General features: G+C 48.3%; 1 protein-coding gene across 1 annotated transcript in view; it reads right to left on the bottom strand.

Moving 5' to 3' along the window:
* Positions 1-4017: 4017 nt before the first annotated feature.
* The window catches only part of LOC134434140 (serine/threonine-protein kinase pim-1-like), a 54061-nt gene continuing 42085 nt past the window's right edge, over positions 4018-15993 (bottom strand). The window contains exons 2-4 of the mRNA XM_063182831.1: positions 4951-5320; positions 4562-4738; positions 4018-4277 (exon numbers count right to left, since the gene is read on the bottom strand). Of these exons, the coding sequence (XP_063038901.1) occupies positions 4018-4277; positions 4562-4738; positions 4951-5320 (807 nt within the window). The remainder of the gene's footprint in view (positions 4278-4561; positions 4739-4950; positions 5321-15993) is intronic.

Genomic DNA, 15993 nt, shown 5'->3' with positions numbered 1-15993 from the left:
TGGCTCCAGAATGTCCCAAATGGCCCAAAATCACCCCAAAATGGCCTCAAAATGTCCCTAAATGGCCACAAAGGGTCCCCGGGGGGTCCTGAGGTATCTCCAAGGTGTCCCCATGATGCTCCATTGAGGTTCCCAAAATGTCCCCAAGATGTCCCCAGAGTGCTCTCAGGGTGTCCCCACAGTGTCCTTCAGGTGTCCCCAGGGTGTCCCTGCGATGGCCCCTGAGATGTCGCCAAATTGTCCCCAGCTTCACTCCCATATCTCCCTCAAATGTCCCCAAAGTGTCCCCAAGGTGTCCCCAGGGTGTCCCCAAAGTACTCTCAGGGTGTCCCTATGATGGTGACCCTGAAGTGTCCCCAGGGTGTCTCCCAGGGGTCCCCACGGGGCATCCTGAGGTGTCCCCAAAGTGTCCCCAGGGGAGTTCTGACAGTGTCCCCCTGGGGTTCTCAGAACATCCCCAAGGTCTCCTCAAGGTGTCCCCAAAGTGTCCCCAGAGTGGTGGCTCTGAAGTGTCCCCAAAAGTGTCCCCAAGGTGGCCTTAGGCTGTCCCCAAAGTGTCCCCAGGGGCCTCCTGAAGTGTCCCCTTGGTGTCCCCACAACAGCTCCCAAAGTGACCCCAGGGTCTGGGGTTCCCAGAATGTCCCCACAATGTCCCCAAAGTGTCCCTGAAATGACCCCAGGGAGTTCCTGAGGTGTCCCCAAGGTATCTCAGGGATGTCCCCAGGGTCACCCCAAAGTGTCCCTGAAGTGGCTCCAAAGTGTCCAGAAAGTGCTCTCTGGGTGTCCCCAGGATGTCCCTAAAGTGTTCTTGAAATGACCCCAGGGTGTCCCCAAAGTGTCCCCAAGGTGTTCCTGAGCTGGGGGTTCCAAAAAGGTCCCCAAAGTGCTCTCAGGGTGTCCTCAAAATGTCCCCAAGGTGTCCCTCAAGTCTCCCCAAAGTGACCCCAGGATGTCCCCAAAGTGTCCCCAAGGTGTCTCAGGGATGTCCCCAGGGTCACCCCAAGATGTCTCCAAGGTGTCCCCAAAGTGTCCCCAAGATGTCCCCAAGGTGTCCCCAAAGTGTCCCCAAGGTGTCCCTAAGATGTCTCCAAAGTGTCCCCAAGATGTCCCCAAGGTGTCCCCAAGGTGTCCCAAGAGTGTCCCCAAAGTGTCCCCAAGGTGTCCTTAGGATGTCCCCAAAGTGTCCCCAAGATGTCCCCAAGGTGTCCCCAAAGTGTCCCCAAGCTGCTCTCAGGGTGTCCCCAGGATGTCCCCAAAGTGTTCCCAGGGGGGTACCAAAGTGACCCCACTATGGCCGCCATGATGTCCCCAAGGTGTCCCCAGGGTCACTCCCAGATGTCCCCAGGGTGCTCTCAGGGTGTCCCTGAGGTGTCCCTGAAATGACCCCAGGAGTTCCTGAGGTGTCCCCAAGGTAGCCCCAGGGTCACCCCAAAGTGTCCCCAAGGTGTCCCCAAAGTGCCCCAAGGTGTCCCTGAGGTGTCCCCAGGGTGGCCCCGCCTCATCCACATCAAGGGACACCAGCAGGGGGTGCCCCAGTGCTCCCAGTGCATCCCAGTACAAACCAGTGCATCCCAGTGCTCCCAGTTCAATCCCTGTCCATCCCAGTGCATCCCAATTCAATCCCAGTGCATCCCAGTTCAATCCCTATCCATCCCAGTGCATCCCAGTTCCATCCCTGTCCATCCCAGTGCTCCCAGTTCAATCCCAGTTCCATTTCAGCTCCCAGTTGATCCCAGTGCTCCCAGTACATCCTAGTCGATCCCAGTTTGTCCCAGTTAATCCCAGTCCATCCCAGTGACTCCCCCCAGTCCCTCCCAGTATATCCCAGTACAAAGCCGCTCTGTCCCAGTCCCTCCCAGTACAGAGCTGAGGAAAGTGAAGGGAGACGAGCACACATCCTGATTGATGAGCATCGATCTCCGATTTATTGATCCAGCTTGCACACTTTTAGAGTAGTGTTAATTAAGTGCTAATTAAGCTCATACATATTGCAAAACCCGAGCTCATCATTGGTTACAGATTACACACCAACCCCTCCTTTGTTGTCAATACCTGTGGTTCCTTGTTGAGGCTAATACTTGTTTTTCTCATCCTGCTGTTGACTTGTGGTTTGACCATTCTCAAGGACTCCATGTTTTCCACCATGTTTTTCTCATCACTTAGCCAAGGACACAGTGTTTATTGTTGTTAAGGAAAAAGCCTGAGACCTTGCTGCTTACAGCTGCCTTTTACTTTTTAACCAGCTGTATGTGCTCATGGCCTTTCTATAAGCCATGTCTGAACAAAATTCTCCAACACATTCCCCGTTTTTCTTTTTGCGCAAGGAGGTTAGTCTGCAAGGTTTTTTTCTATCATTCTACTGACCATATCTTGAATACAATTAAAAATACAAGGCAAAATAAGCAAAAGCATTAAAAGCACACTTAGTATCCCTATAGCAAATGTCACAAGGTTCCCAGCCATGGTCCAAGCAATGGCTTTTACCCCAAAGGGTTAAAACCACCCCCAACTGAGCCATAATCTCCTGCCCTATAAGGCATTGCACAGTAGGTGGTAATTGGACTAAGAAAAAGAAAGCTGTTAGCTGTTTTCCTTCATGCGAACCAGAAGAGAAGGGGAACGGCTAGGGCTAATAATGCTGGAATCTGCTGGAATCTTTTGGCCCAGTGAAAGGACTGTCATGAAATTTCATCTCTGACATTGAATCTCATTGCTACCTGCAAGGAAGTCCCAGATAACTCATCATTAGGCGACCATGTGCTCATTTGAGATACTTCAGAACGGTACGAATTGCTCAAATGCTGCTCTGAATTGCTATGATGTCTGGGCTGTAGCTGGGTTTAGATGTGATTCTGGTCAGTATCCCCTGAGGCTCAGTTTTGTCGTGATATGAACTGATGCAGTAAGCTTGACTTAAGAGTGGCACGGACTAACGGAGTCAGTCTTTGAATGCTTCTGAATATATGATCTCCCTGTCTGCTGCTTTTCTAGGCACAGCTGCAGGTGCAGGGCCTTGAGGCAAAGCTCAGTGTGCAAATTCCTGGTGCCATTCTTGCCTTCCTGCAGGACCCTGGTAGAACGTGGTTGTTTCTGTTATAGGGTAGTTTCTCCAGGCTGGACTCCCTGGGCTTGGATTACAAGGAAAAATATGGATCCTTATAGTCCCTGGACATTAAGAAACAAAGACAAATGACACCAAGCCCTGCTGCCCCCGGCATTCTCCTCAGGCCCCTCCGTTCCCGCCTCCTGCCCTGAGGGCCATGGGGGCAGGATGGCGTCCTGAGGGCGGCGCCAGGATCGTGTGGTCAGAGCCTGGATCCTGTGGGCAGAGCCTGGATCCTGACTGCATTGCCCGGATAGTGTGGGCCAAGTTTGGATCCTGCGGGCTGCTCCTGGATGCTGTGGGCAGAGCCTGGGTCGTGTGGGCCGCGCCTGGATCCTGTAGGTGTCACCAGGATCCTGAGGGCAGTGCCCAGATCAACCAGGCAGCACCCAGATCCTGAGGGCAGCTTTTGGATTGTGTGGGCAGTGCCTGGAAACTGAGGGCAGCTCTTAGATCCTGAGGGCAGCGCTTGGATCCTGACAGCAGCACCCGGATCCTGTGGGCAGCTCCCATTTCCCTCCCAAAACTCACCCTCTATCCACAGTTCTGGAACACAGTGACTTCTCCAATCTATACAACTGGTGAGAAACCACATAACGGCATGTGATTGTCTAAAGTTCAAATTCCTGCCAGAGCAGATGAATGTCAAAAGCATCACCCACCTTCCCTCAGCCCAGGCCAGAGCTGACATCCTGTGGTAGCCAGCCAGCCTCCTGAGGGGGTGTTCCCCTCAGGAAGGGGTCGTGCTCCAGGAAAACACACCAGCTGTGCCTCGGCTTGTGGGGACATCACGATGCCATTGAGCTGCAGGGGCATGTTTCCCCTGTCCCAGTCCGTAGCACCTTCACCGCACTGCCACTACTTCTCCAGTGGGACGGGCAGCATGGAGCCGCTCCCTCCACAGCTCACGGGGATCAGCGGAAGCATCTCCTCGGCTGCGCTCTCTCCTCCATGCCGTGGCCGCAGGGAAACACTCCAGGGTTTTCTTCCAGCGCCACGAGACACGTGCCGGTGCTACGTGCTGGCTCCTGGATCCTACTGTGCACAGGGATGCATCTCTGCTGTCTCCTGGGCCAGGCAGGGCTCCTGCAGCCAAGAATGCTCAAAAAGTCTTCCAGTGATGGCCTGTCTGTGGGGTCCATGCATAAACACCACCTGATGATGTGCTGGCAGTCTGCGGAGAGAAACCAGAAACTGCCGCTCAGCAGGACAAGGCTCCTGTCCATGCTCTCCCACATTCCACAATGCCCAGGCCACCAGGAGTGCTCAGAGCTGCACCCAAAAGCTTCCTATCAATCCCTTCTTGTGGAGGACAACAGCACAGAGGAACAGGTGCCACCTCCTCCAGCTGAGCCCAGGAGATCCACCTCCTCACCAGCTGCAAGAGCAGGATGCTTATGTGCCAGCTGCTCCTCCCAATCCCGTTCTTCCCCTCATGTCTTGAAGGCACATCCCCACCTTGAGACATCTGGGGCGGGAAGAAGAGCTGGCCCCAGACAATGTCCTCGTTGGTGTGGAAAGGAAGGTGCCTGCAGACCAGCTCATAGAGCAGGATGCCCAGGGACCAGATGGTGGCTGGCTGGCCATGGTAGCAGCCAAAGAGGATCCACTCTGGTGGGCTGTACTCCGGTGTTCCTATGGGACATGGGCGCAGCTCATCAGGCCCATGCTGCTCCCTCCCTCCCAGCCAGCTCCCGTTCCACAACAGCCAGCCCCTGCCCTGCCAAAAAGCAACTTGGCTGCAGCTGGCTCCCTCCTTCCCTCCCTCCTTCCTTCCCTCCCTCTACCCACTCTGCCAGCCAAGGGGGAAACTTTGCTGCCCTGCTGGGCCCCGGCTTTGGGCTCACCCGACATCCAGGTGTAGAATGTGTCCTGGAGGATTGTGCCGCACCCAAAGTCGATGAGCTTCACCTTGCCCGTGGCCAGGTCGACGAGGACGTTCTCGGCAATGATGTGACGGTGCAGGACACCCCGGCTGCTGCAGCACCGCACGGCCTCCAGCACCTGGCTGAGCAGCCCCTGCACCACGGGCTCCGTCAGGAACCACTGTTCGTGCAGGAAGTACCAGAGGTCCTGCCAGCGCTGCGGATGCTCCATGAGCAGCGCGAAGCCCTCGGGCACCTCGAACCAGTCCAGGAGCCGCATAACGCCGCAGAAGCCAAGCCACGACACCTTCCACAGCAGCGCCGGCTCCAGGGGCACAGGGGCATCCTTGCGCTGCGGGGGGATCGTGAAGTGTCAGCGGGGCCGATGCTGCGCTGCGCCTCGGGCAGCCCCTGCCCAGCCCCGCCGCGGCTCGCCATGGCCCGGCTTGGGGCGCTGCGCGGCCCCTGCTCACTCTACGCTTGCTGCCCTCGCAGCGTTCCAGCTGCCGCCCTGCCGGGCCTCACCTCAGCCTGCCCGGCATGCCCTGCCAGCTCCTCCCGCTGGCCCCGCTCACTCCCCAGCCGCGCCCACTCCGAAATGCGACCCCAGGACACTCAGTTGATGGCCACCTGTGAGCCAAGGCCAGCAACGGACTTAAGATCATGCTTGGTTAAGCGTGTATAAGAAGGAGAACATGCAGAATAAAAAAATGTTTTTCTTCTTGGACCCTGATCACATGTGTATATTGAGACAGAGTAAAGATCCATTCTGAATTAGGTGAAGTGTCTAAGAAAGGTGAAAAGTCTGTGAGGCCAAAGCTGAAGGAAAAACTCGCATGCCGAGACAGCAAGGAGACAAAGAAAGAAAACCAGAAAAGACCACAAGGTCGATTTGCCCTCGACTTAGAAATTCCTATGATAAAGAATAACTGGTGCTAAATGTCACGCGGAATGAATATGTATGAACTTATTGTGAAACTGTATGCATATGCATTTGGAAGGGGGATAAAAGAAGACCCAAGGTCTTCAGAGGCACGCATGCCTTGTTGGGGGACTTGCGTCCGGCGCGCGTCGTAAATAAACATACCGGGCTTTACAACTTTTATAAAGTTGTGAGGTTTCTTCTTTTCTCCGCAAAACATTATGGCGAGCCAAGCCAGGAGTTCTCTGTCCCCGCAGGGGCAGGGGGGATAGACGGACCTCCAAGGCGCGCCCTAGGATGTTTTCCTGGTGGGGCTCCGCTCGTCTCAACTTGCCACCTGCGAGGACAGACAAGGACCTGCTGGCCTGCGGAGGAAGATACGGTATGTACTGGGTATGTACTGAGGGGCCCTGGGAGAGGGAAAGGAGAGCAGAGAGTAAACCACCCAGAGACGTCTGGGTTCAGCTGATGGAGCAGCTGTATTAGAGACGGGGTTCATCGTTCTGATAGAGCAGACCGCAAGCGGTTCTGGAGGTGAGCCGGGTGAACCCGTGTATGTGTGTTGGGGGTTCATAGTTCTGATAGAGCAGAACTGCTGAGCCCATGTGTGTTTTGTTTGTGTGTGTGTGTGTGTGATGTCCGGACACTGTGTTGCTGTATGGTTAATGTGTGCACTGTGTGGTCAGTGCACTGTGTTTCTAATCGTGCAAGTGTATAATTGTATGGTATATAAAAGAGAGTAGATCTACAGGGCCCTAAAGTGCGGGGGGGTCAGTACTACCCGTGTTTGAAGCAGCTGAGTGAGGCCTGAGGCGCCGGCTGCAGCAGGCTGCGGGGGCAGGGAGAGAAGTGCCCCGCAGGGAAGTGAGTAGAAGAATGTCAGTGATAGTATTTATCGTGTTTAAATGTAGTGATTTGTGTAGATTTGGTACATTTTAACCGTGAGTATGAGCTCAGAGAGTTCCTTTGCCTTGGATGTTTGGATTTCATCTCTAGACTGCATGCTGTTATTTTGATTGTGTCCAGGAAAAATTGACATGAGTAAATGCCGAAGTATGGTATGCTGTGTTGTGTTGAGAAAAGTGAGCACTTTGAGAAATATGCCCTTTCCCAGTGATTTTGTGTGGTGATTTTCTTCCGCTGCATTGTGGTAATTTGATTCTCAGATTGTATAGTAGTGTTTGTGGAGATTTTAAGATTTTGTTGTAACAAGAGCAGCATTTTACACAGGAGAACTATAGTACGGTGATTTATGCTTACCTACGATAAAGCGAGTTAAAGGAATTCCAAGAATTCTCTCCCTTACAGCAATTCAAGCCTTGGCTCTAGTGAATTTGAGATAAAGGGGGGGTGTGGGTGCGTGTGTCTGTGGGCATATCAGAGTTTTGGCTGTGACTAGCACAGCCTTTTTGCAAAGCAGTAAAACAAGTGTAAGTAGACACAGTGCTTAATTAGATTGTGCAAGAAGAGAACTAGAAAAGACTGATATTTTGTAAAACAGAGTTTATATAGAAGAGATGAATGAGATGAATTAGTTAATGAGACGAGATTTATGAGACTTCAGCTGGTACTGCAGTAAGTCTGGACTGGAAACAATCTGCTGTAGGGATTTAAAGTTCTCTGTAACAAACAGAATAGCCTGCCTTTGTGGGCAGTTTCGGGGAGCCTTTGGTGCATCAAGAGGCCGGCACGCTGCATGAGGCGACAGTGGCTGGCCCACAGAGCCAGAGCTGCCCCATCTCCCCAGGGAACACGGGAATGGCCTGTGGGCAAAAGCTGGATGTGCAAGTATTATTGCAGTGCGGTGTTTATGAGAAACACTGGTATTGCTGTTTTGCTGTTCTAATAAGTGTCAGGGCACATGCACCGAGTGTAAATTAGAGGTTTCTGGTCAAGCGGATTCAGAACCTAAGGTCTTAGAGCTTGTGTGTGGGAACCACATCTGATACCTGCCACCTGGAGCTGTGTGTATAGGAGGAAAGTTGAGAAACTACTGTGAAGGTCTGTAAAAAGGTTTGAGTGGAAGCGAGATAGGGCAAGGAGAAATAAATAATGAGAACTGACCAGAGCAAAGAGGTTCCTAAATTAGCCCCTTTTGGGAGGGGCTCACTGGGAGGAGGCTGCCAGTAGGAGCAGCTAAGAAAATAAAAAATTTATAATACTTCATTGCTGTTAGTACTGTTTTAAAATAGGAGGATAAATGGGATGCAGTTTTTTTTTTGTATGCTGAAATGTCTTTATGTTTTAAGAGATCACCTGGAATGGCAAAGAGACTGTGAGATCAGACCACCCTCTGGTCTTGGCCCTTGAAAAAGGAAAACAAGGCAAAGAGAAAGTAAATAAAACATGTTGTTCAGCATGCAGCATAAGATAGCAACGTATGAAATCAGGCAAGGATTATCATGCTGAAATGCAAAGCAATCACAGTTCGCAAAATGAGTACATATGATTTGCTAAAGTCTCCTCCCAAGGTAAGGGAGGAAGGGTAAAGATGACCTCCCCAAAAGGGACGAATTTTTGTCGACACAAGGGTCATATACTCAGTTTTAATAAAGCTTTAGTTCCTGTGGAGAATGTTTATGTTGTAGTGTGGGGAATGAACAACTGGCCAGTCTGAGAAGGCATACTTGTGCAAACCTTTAAAGTAACATGTGTACATTGTGTACCTAAAAGCTTTTGTACAATTCGCTCAATTTGCTAAACATTCTCAAATGAGAAAGGTTACTCTGGAGGCAAATGATATAAAGATGTTAGGCTTAACATTAACAGACACTGAAATTAAGAAAGACATTAGTAAGGAGATATTAGAATAAGTAAACAAGTGTTTTCAAGGGTACGGGCCTCTGCTGTACCAAGGAGAGTGAAAGATGCTCCCCCATGAGCATCAAGCTTAAGGAAAGAACACAACTAGTGAGAACTGAGTAGTACCCTCAAAAGGAAGATAAGGAAGGAATCAGCCCAATAACTGATAGTACTGGATTAAGGGCTGTCAATAAGATAACACAGAATTTATACCCTGTGGTAGCAAATCCATATACCTTACTAACTTGTTTAACACCTGAGCTAACCTGGTTCACTGTTTCAGGCCTAAGAGATGCCTTCTTTTGCCTCCCTATCCACGAAGCCAGCCAGAAAATTTTTGCATTCAAACACAGCTCACATAGTCCATGTGCCTGAAGGCTTCAAAAATTCCCCACTCCTATTAGAGAACAGCTAGCAAAGACCCAGACTCCTGGGAAGCTCCACAAGAGGAAAGGAGGATGTTGCAGTACATGGATGATCTTCTAGTAGCCACTCGGATGAGGGAAGCCTGGACAGTAAGCCTTTTGAATTTCCTAGGACTCCAAGGATGCAGAGTCCAAAAGAAAAAGGCACGGGTAGTGAAACAGAAGGTAATCTACCTGGGCTAAGAAGTGAGTGCTGAGCAGCAGACTTTAAGGCAGGGAAGCCATATGCCAAACCCCGAAACCCCAGACAATAAAAGAATTCCGAACCCTCCTAGCCACGGCAGGGTAGTGCCAGCTGTGGGTTTATAATTATGGACTGCTCATCAGACCCCTCTATGCTCTTATTGCCAATGGAAACAGAGATCTCCAGTGGACAAAAGATGCCACACGGGCCTTTCGCCAGCTAGAGAGAGTGTCCTCATGTCAGCTCCAGCATTGAGACTTCCAGATGTAAGTAAACCATTCTTTCTATTTTTCCATGCAAGGTATTGCCGGGGGAATATTGGCTCAGGACTTGGGCCCATACTGAAGGGCAGTTGCTTACTTCTCTAAGCAACTAGATTCAACAGCCAAAGGATGGCCAGGTTTCCTCAGAGGTGTAGCAGCAGTTGTGCTGAATATTCAAGAGGCACCCAAGTCTACCCTAGGACAAAAATGACTGTGCTAGTGTCCCACACAGTGTCCGCAGTACTGTAAGTAAAGGGTGGCCACTTTGTGGCCACTGGCTTTCACCACAGAGGTTTCTGAAATACCAGGCCATCATGGTAGAGCAAGATGATGTAGAGATAGTGGTGACTAATATTGTCAACCCAGCTTTTTTTCTCAGTGGAATCAAGGAGAAGCAGTACACCATGATTGCCTGGAGACCATTGAAGCTACCTACTCCAGCCTCCAGCTGCCCAGACTTAAAGGACACTCCTCTGGACAATGCAGAGACCTGGTTCACTGACGGAAGCAGCTACATTGCCCGTGGAAAGTGACATGCAAAGTACGCAGTGACTACCTACAGAGAGGTAATAGAGTCTGGACCCTTACCAACAGGTACCCCTGCACAGAAGGCTGAGATAAATGCATTGACCTGTGCCTTAGAAACAGCAAAAGGCATTCAAAGTTGTGCATGCACATGGAGCCATCTGGAAGGAGAGGAGACTGCTAACCTCACAAGGGAAGAAGAGACAATCCAGCTGCTGGAAACAGTTCAGCTACCTGAAAAAGCATATTAAGGCCCACCAGAGAGTGAGCTTAAAATTGGAGGAAAGAAATGAGCTGGCGGATGGAGAGGCAAAGAAAGCAGCAAAGGGTGAGGTACAGATTTTCCTCAAAAGTAAGCCATAATACAATAACACTAATCAAAAGAGACGTACAACTACAAGGGGTGGGCTACCATTGAAAGAGAGCTAGTAATCCCTTCCCATTTTCATGGTTACTAGCGAAGGAAGAGCACTAGAAAATACACCAGAGCCTAACTACTTAAAAGCTTTTTCTAAAGTGTGGCTCCTTTCTCAAAATGACCAGTGATACAGAGTGCATTGAAATGAAGTGTTGACTTTGAAGTAGTAAATTCCACAGGCTTTCTAGAACATACATCTGATTGAAAGAATCATTGTCAGGAATTTATGTGCCACTATCACTCAGGTAAGATGAAAATGTGATCCTTGCCTCCAGACTAACCCCAAAATACCCCCCGGCCGAAACTCGGTCAGACTGGGAGAGGCCATGAGCCTGTACAGCAGTGGCAAATTAACTTTTCAGAACTCCCAAGGAAAGGGAGGTATCAGTATTTACTGGTGTTGATAGATATATTTTTCAGGGTGGCCAGAAACATTCCCCACCAGAATTGTCAGAGCTCAAGAGGCGACCAGATTATTTTTTCAACAAATGATACCACGCTTCAGAGTTCCAGCCATGATATCCTCAGATAAAGAATCATATTTCATTTCCAAAGCAGTGCAAAAGATTAGTAGCCACCTGGGCATAGATTAAGAACTTCACACTTCATACTGCCCCAATCAAGTAGCCAGGCAGAGAAAATGAATAATTTGGTCAAGCAGCAGATTGTAAGACTGAGGCAAGAAGTTAATCTACCCTAGCCCAAGCTCTTCCACTAGCACTATTGCAAATTCGAACTAAAACTTGAGCTAAAGGAATGCTGAATCCTTTAAGAATGCCTTATAGAAGACCATATAGAATACAAAGGGAATGTCCACCTACACAGTGGCTTTAAGCAAACAGCTCAGAGAAATTGAGAAACATGTGGCTGGAACTCGGAGCAGGGAGTTAGATAGCCTGGGGATGATGTATATGTTAAGTCTCTTACAGAGAAGACTTTGGAACCACAGTGGGAGAGATCACTGCAAGTACTTCTCACCACCTTCACTGCAATCAAAATCAAGGAGCAGGACGCCTGGATCCATCACTCTCGGGTGAAGAAGGCCCAGAAGCCCCTTAAGGAGTGACACCAGGAGACAATGAACTGAGACTAAAACTTACTCGGGCAAAATGAGTATATTGCGGTCGGGAGTAGTTTATACTTTAGTTTACAGAATTGTTTTGTATGTAATTATATCTGAAGTTTTAGAACTAGAGAGTACCTCTGTCCAAAGCAATGCTGAATGGCCTTGGTCCCAGGTGTTTAATCAGTATACTGGATCCATGAGGAAACCTTCTGAGATAAAGGATTTAAACCTATCCGCTGTAGTAATTCACGGGGATCAGATATATGAGGAGCAGGAATGGCAGGAACAGGAACTGTGGACACTTAAGGGATCAGAGGAGAAGAAATCAAGGTAGGGTGCCGGATGATAAATGGGACAGCTTATGAGAGACCAAATGAAATTAGTGTTGTAACACCTCCTGGTGTAGACGGACACCAGGAAGTCTGTGATAACCTAAGTGAATCAGACTGTTGGTGTAATTTCACCTTGATACAGCCTGTAGAAGTGACCTGCCTTTGAGCTCGAGTTGCTATCAGACTTTCATTTAAATTCAAAGCAGACACTGCACCTTCTACCACAGCAGGGCCTTATACACCCCATACTAGTTCAGACTCAACCCAAACTTGAACCCAAAGTGTATGAAATAGGCCCCTACGTAGTAAAGAATGCGAGTGAACAACAGCTATTATTCAATCCAGAATTGTCTCTCAAATGTGTAGAGTTGATAATGCAAACTAATATCTCAAAAATCCAACCAGCCTGCCCATCCTTCCTAAAAACTTACTTTGAGGGCTGGACAACATGGTTACAAAAACAGGCATACCTCAGGAGCAGAACAAGAAAGGAAGGAGCCAGCTCTCCTGGTGCCTAAAACCAGGAACACCAAGAAATCAGTTTCCTTAAGTCATTTTCTAAGCTGGTTGGCTGAACACTCAGGCAATGACTGGTAAAGGGTGCTGAACTGCAGGTGGTGAATTAACCTAAGCAAGGAAGGTGATTTTCTTTATTTATAGCTATCCCTTTTCCTACTGAGATTTGGATCAGTGATTTTCCCAGTCTGAGGCAATTGGATTCTGCTTAAAAAAGGTAGAGAGAGAGACCCCCCCTCAGAGCTCAGCAGCAGGCTGTAGGAGTTTGAGCACCACAAACCTGATCCCAGTTTCTTCTGAGGCACTGCAATGAATTTAGGCTCTTCTCTCAGATTTCCCCTTCATTATTTACTTGAGGCTTGGACCTGCCCTGAACACAGTCCACAGCTTGATCTTAGCTAGGGGCAAGGTGGGTGAAGTTTTGTAGGCCAGGAGAGACATTCCTGCTTGTAACACATCTGGGAAATCAGGTGCTTTAATCAGGATGGGGAAGGAGAGGTTAGATTCCCTGAGGTCTCTACATTTAAGAACAAACATCTGCTTCAAGTATGACCTAAACCTCTGTCAGATACACTTGTGAAGTGTGTCTGAATTTGCAGTGTGAGCCCAGCACATCCCTCTGGCAGGCAGGGATGGTCATGGACTGAAAGCAGTTCCTGTTCCCCATAATAAACATCTAACTGGCATATTAGGGACAAGATTAGGAGTTTTAAATGGAATTGATTCAGAAATACTGATGAATAGACTGGCCACTGCAGCAGGTAGCCTAACAAAATGGAAGCAGCCTTTATAGTCATCTCTATTGGCATTAGGAACTAGCCAGTGGCAGATTTCAAAGTACTGACAAAGTAAGGAAGTATGAAAAGGCCGGGGACCAAGACCACAAGCTGATAGTAGAAGCACTTAGAACAGTTCAAGATAATGTGCCTTTAGCTTTCAGTTGTATACAAGCACAGTTATGGGTGCAGGCAACAGCAGCTCTGATCATACGGGAAGGGGGTGAAGGTAATTTTCCAGCTGAAATTCGGAAAATTGTGTGGGACAATGCAATTGATTTTGAAAGAAAGTTTCAGTCCTGGTGGATTATGGTGAATTTCACCTATGATCCTGTTTCTAAAGTAGCAACTGCCTTTGTGCTTACCATACATAATGCCACTGTTTATGTTATCCATCCCATCATTGCTCTAGGATTAAACCATGAAAAAACAATACTCTACCCTTCAGAACATAGAGTGTGGGCACGAAAGATGAATGAAAAGTGGCAGACAGTAAACTTAGAATCCTGCATTACTAGAGAACAGATGGGGTTCATTTGTGAAAGCAATACTATGAATGCTCAGGATGTGTGTTTGGACACGGAACAGAGTATTTGTCACTTTGAAATTCATCCAGCCACTGACCAGAGAACTGTGCTCGTATATACTGGAAATGGGTGTATGCTTGAGAACTGCTTGTGCTGCTGTACAAATTGATAGCAATGATGTTATTCTGTCTAGTAGAAACCATTCTAATTTCTGTATTTGTAATTTTGTTAAGATTATTGGGTGTGATTTTTCGTATTTGGTACCAGTAACATCTCACCAGCTGATTAAAGCCGATTACACACTGTATCACAGACTACCACCTACCCCTATTGGGATGAACCTTACATTAGTGAAACAATTAATTAAGCACCAAGACCTATTGGAAGGCTTGAAAGAAATCCAAGAAAGTGGAAAGAAAACCTTAATTACTGTCCAACATGATACAAAGGAGATAACCAGGGTTCTACAAAGAATGAAACAAAATATGGATTATCACTGGTGGGATGTGATCTTTGGGTGGTCACCAACTGAAAATGGAATCTTTAATAAGTTGTGCCACCCCATTGTAGTTTTACTAATATTAGTTGAGATAAGCTTAAGATTATCTATTATATTGTTAATTTGGAACTGGAGAATACTACAACAAATGGCTGTACTAACCTCTTTATCAAACGTACGTAGTGAAGAATTAAAAGACACTTACTGTCATGAAGGTTTTCATTAAGTAAAAGAATTTACTTATTTCCTAGGAAAGGGGGGAATGAGACAGAGTAGAGATCCATTCTGAGTTAGGTGAATTGTCTAGCAGCGGTGAAAATTCTGTGAGGCCAAAGCTGAAGGAAAAACTCGCATGCCGAGACAGCAAGGAGACAGAGAAAGAAAAACAGAAAAGACCACGAGGTCAATTTGCCACTGACCTAGGAATTCCTTTGATAAAAAGAACTGGCAATAAATGTCACGCAGAATGAATATGTATGAACCTATTGTGAAACTGTATACAGATGCATTTGGAACGGGGGATAAAAGGAGACCTGAGATCTTCAGGGGTACGCATGCCTTTTGAGGAGAATTTTCTCCATATGCGTCCGGCGCCGTAAATAAACATACCGAGCTTTACAACTTTTATAAAGCTGTGAGGTTTCTTCTTTTCCCCGCAAAACAATAGGAAGGAAAGCATGGAGTCCCTGTGCTTCAGCAGCAGATGAGAAGAGATCCTCAACATGCCAGGGTCAGCTGGACCCGTCAGGTGGCCCCTGGGAGGCCAAACCAACCAGATCTGTCCTTTGTTCCTTTGGTTTTATGGGGCCCCACACTGTCACAATGGTGTCTTGGATCTATGAGGCCCCACAGTGCCATAATGGTGCCTTGTTTCTATGGGGTCCAGCAGTGTCACAATAGACCCCGTGGTTCAATGGAGTCCCACAGTGTCACAATGGCTCCTAGGTTCCAGAAGGCCCCAGAGTGTCACAATGATCCCACTGATTCCATCAGCCCTTGCAGTGTCACAATGGTCTCTGTTGTTCCCCAGGTCCCACAGTGTCATGAGACTCTTCCATGAGCTTGCAATGTCACAATGGACCTTTGGACCCTGGGGGTTTGCAGCGTCACAACGGTCTCTTTGGTTCCACTGTCACAATGTCACAATGGACCATTGATGACAGGAGGCCACTCTGTGTCACCCTGGAGCTTTGGTTCCATGCAGGCCTGCAGTGTCACAATGAACCCTTGGTTCAATGGAGTTCCACAATGTCACCATGGCCTCGAGGTTTCGTGAAGCCCTGCAGTGTCACAATGGTCTCCTTTGGTGGCCCAGTGTCACAATGGACCACTGATGACACGAGGCCCTGCAATGTCACAATGGACCTTTGGTTCCATGCAGCCCTGCAGTGTCACAAAGGACGTTTGGTTTCAAAAGGCCCCACAGTATCACAATGGTGCTCTTGGTTTATGGGGACCCCCAGGGTCACAATGGTCTCACTGGTTCCATGAGGCCCTGCAGTGTCACAATGCTTTGCTTATTCCATGGGGCCTCATCGTGTCACAATGATCTCCATGATTTCATGAGTCCCCTCAGTGTCACAATGGCCCCTTGGTTCCATGAGGCTGTCAAGTGTCTAAGTGAAGTTAAATGCTGCTAAGAGTTGTTTTTTTTGCTAAGTTTTTACGTTTATTATAAGTTATAAGCTAAGTTAAATATTGTTATGTGTTAGTCCTCTTTTAAATTGCTAAGTCATAGGTTATAATTTAAGTTAAATACTGTTTAGCAGC

This window comes from Melospiza melodia, unplaced genomic scaffold, assembly GCF_035770615.1.
Source record: "Melospiza melodia melodia isolate bMelMel2 unplaced genomic scaffold, bMelMel2.pri scaffold_32, whole genome shotgun sequence".
NCBI lineage: Eukaryota > Metazoa > Chordata > Aves > Passeriformes > Passerellidae > Melospiza > Melospiza melodia.
The sequence above is the reverse complement of the archived record's forward strand: the minus strand, read 5'-3'. Positions and strand labels throughout refer to the sequence as shown.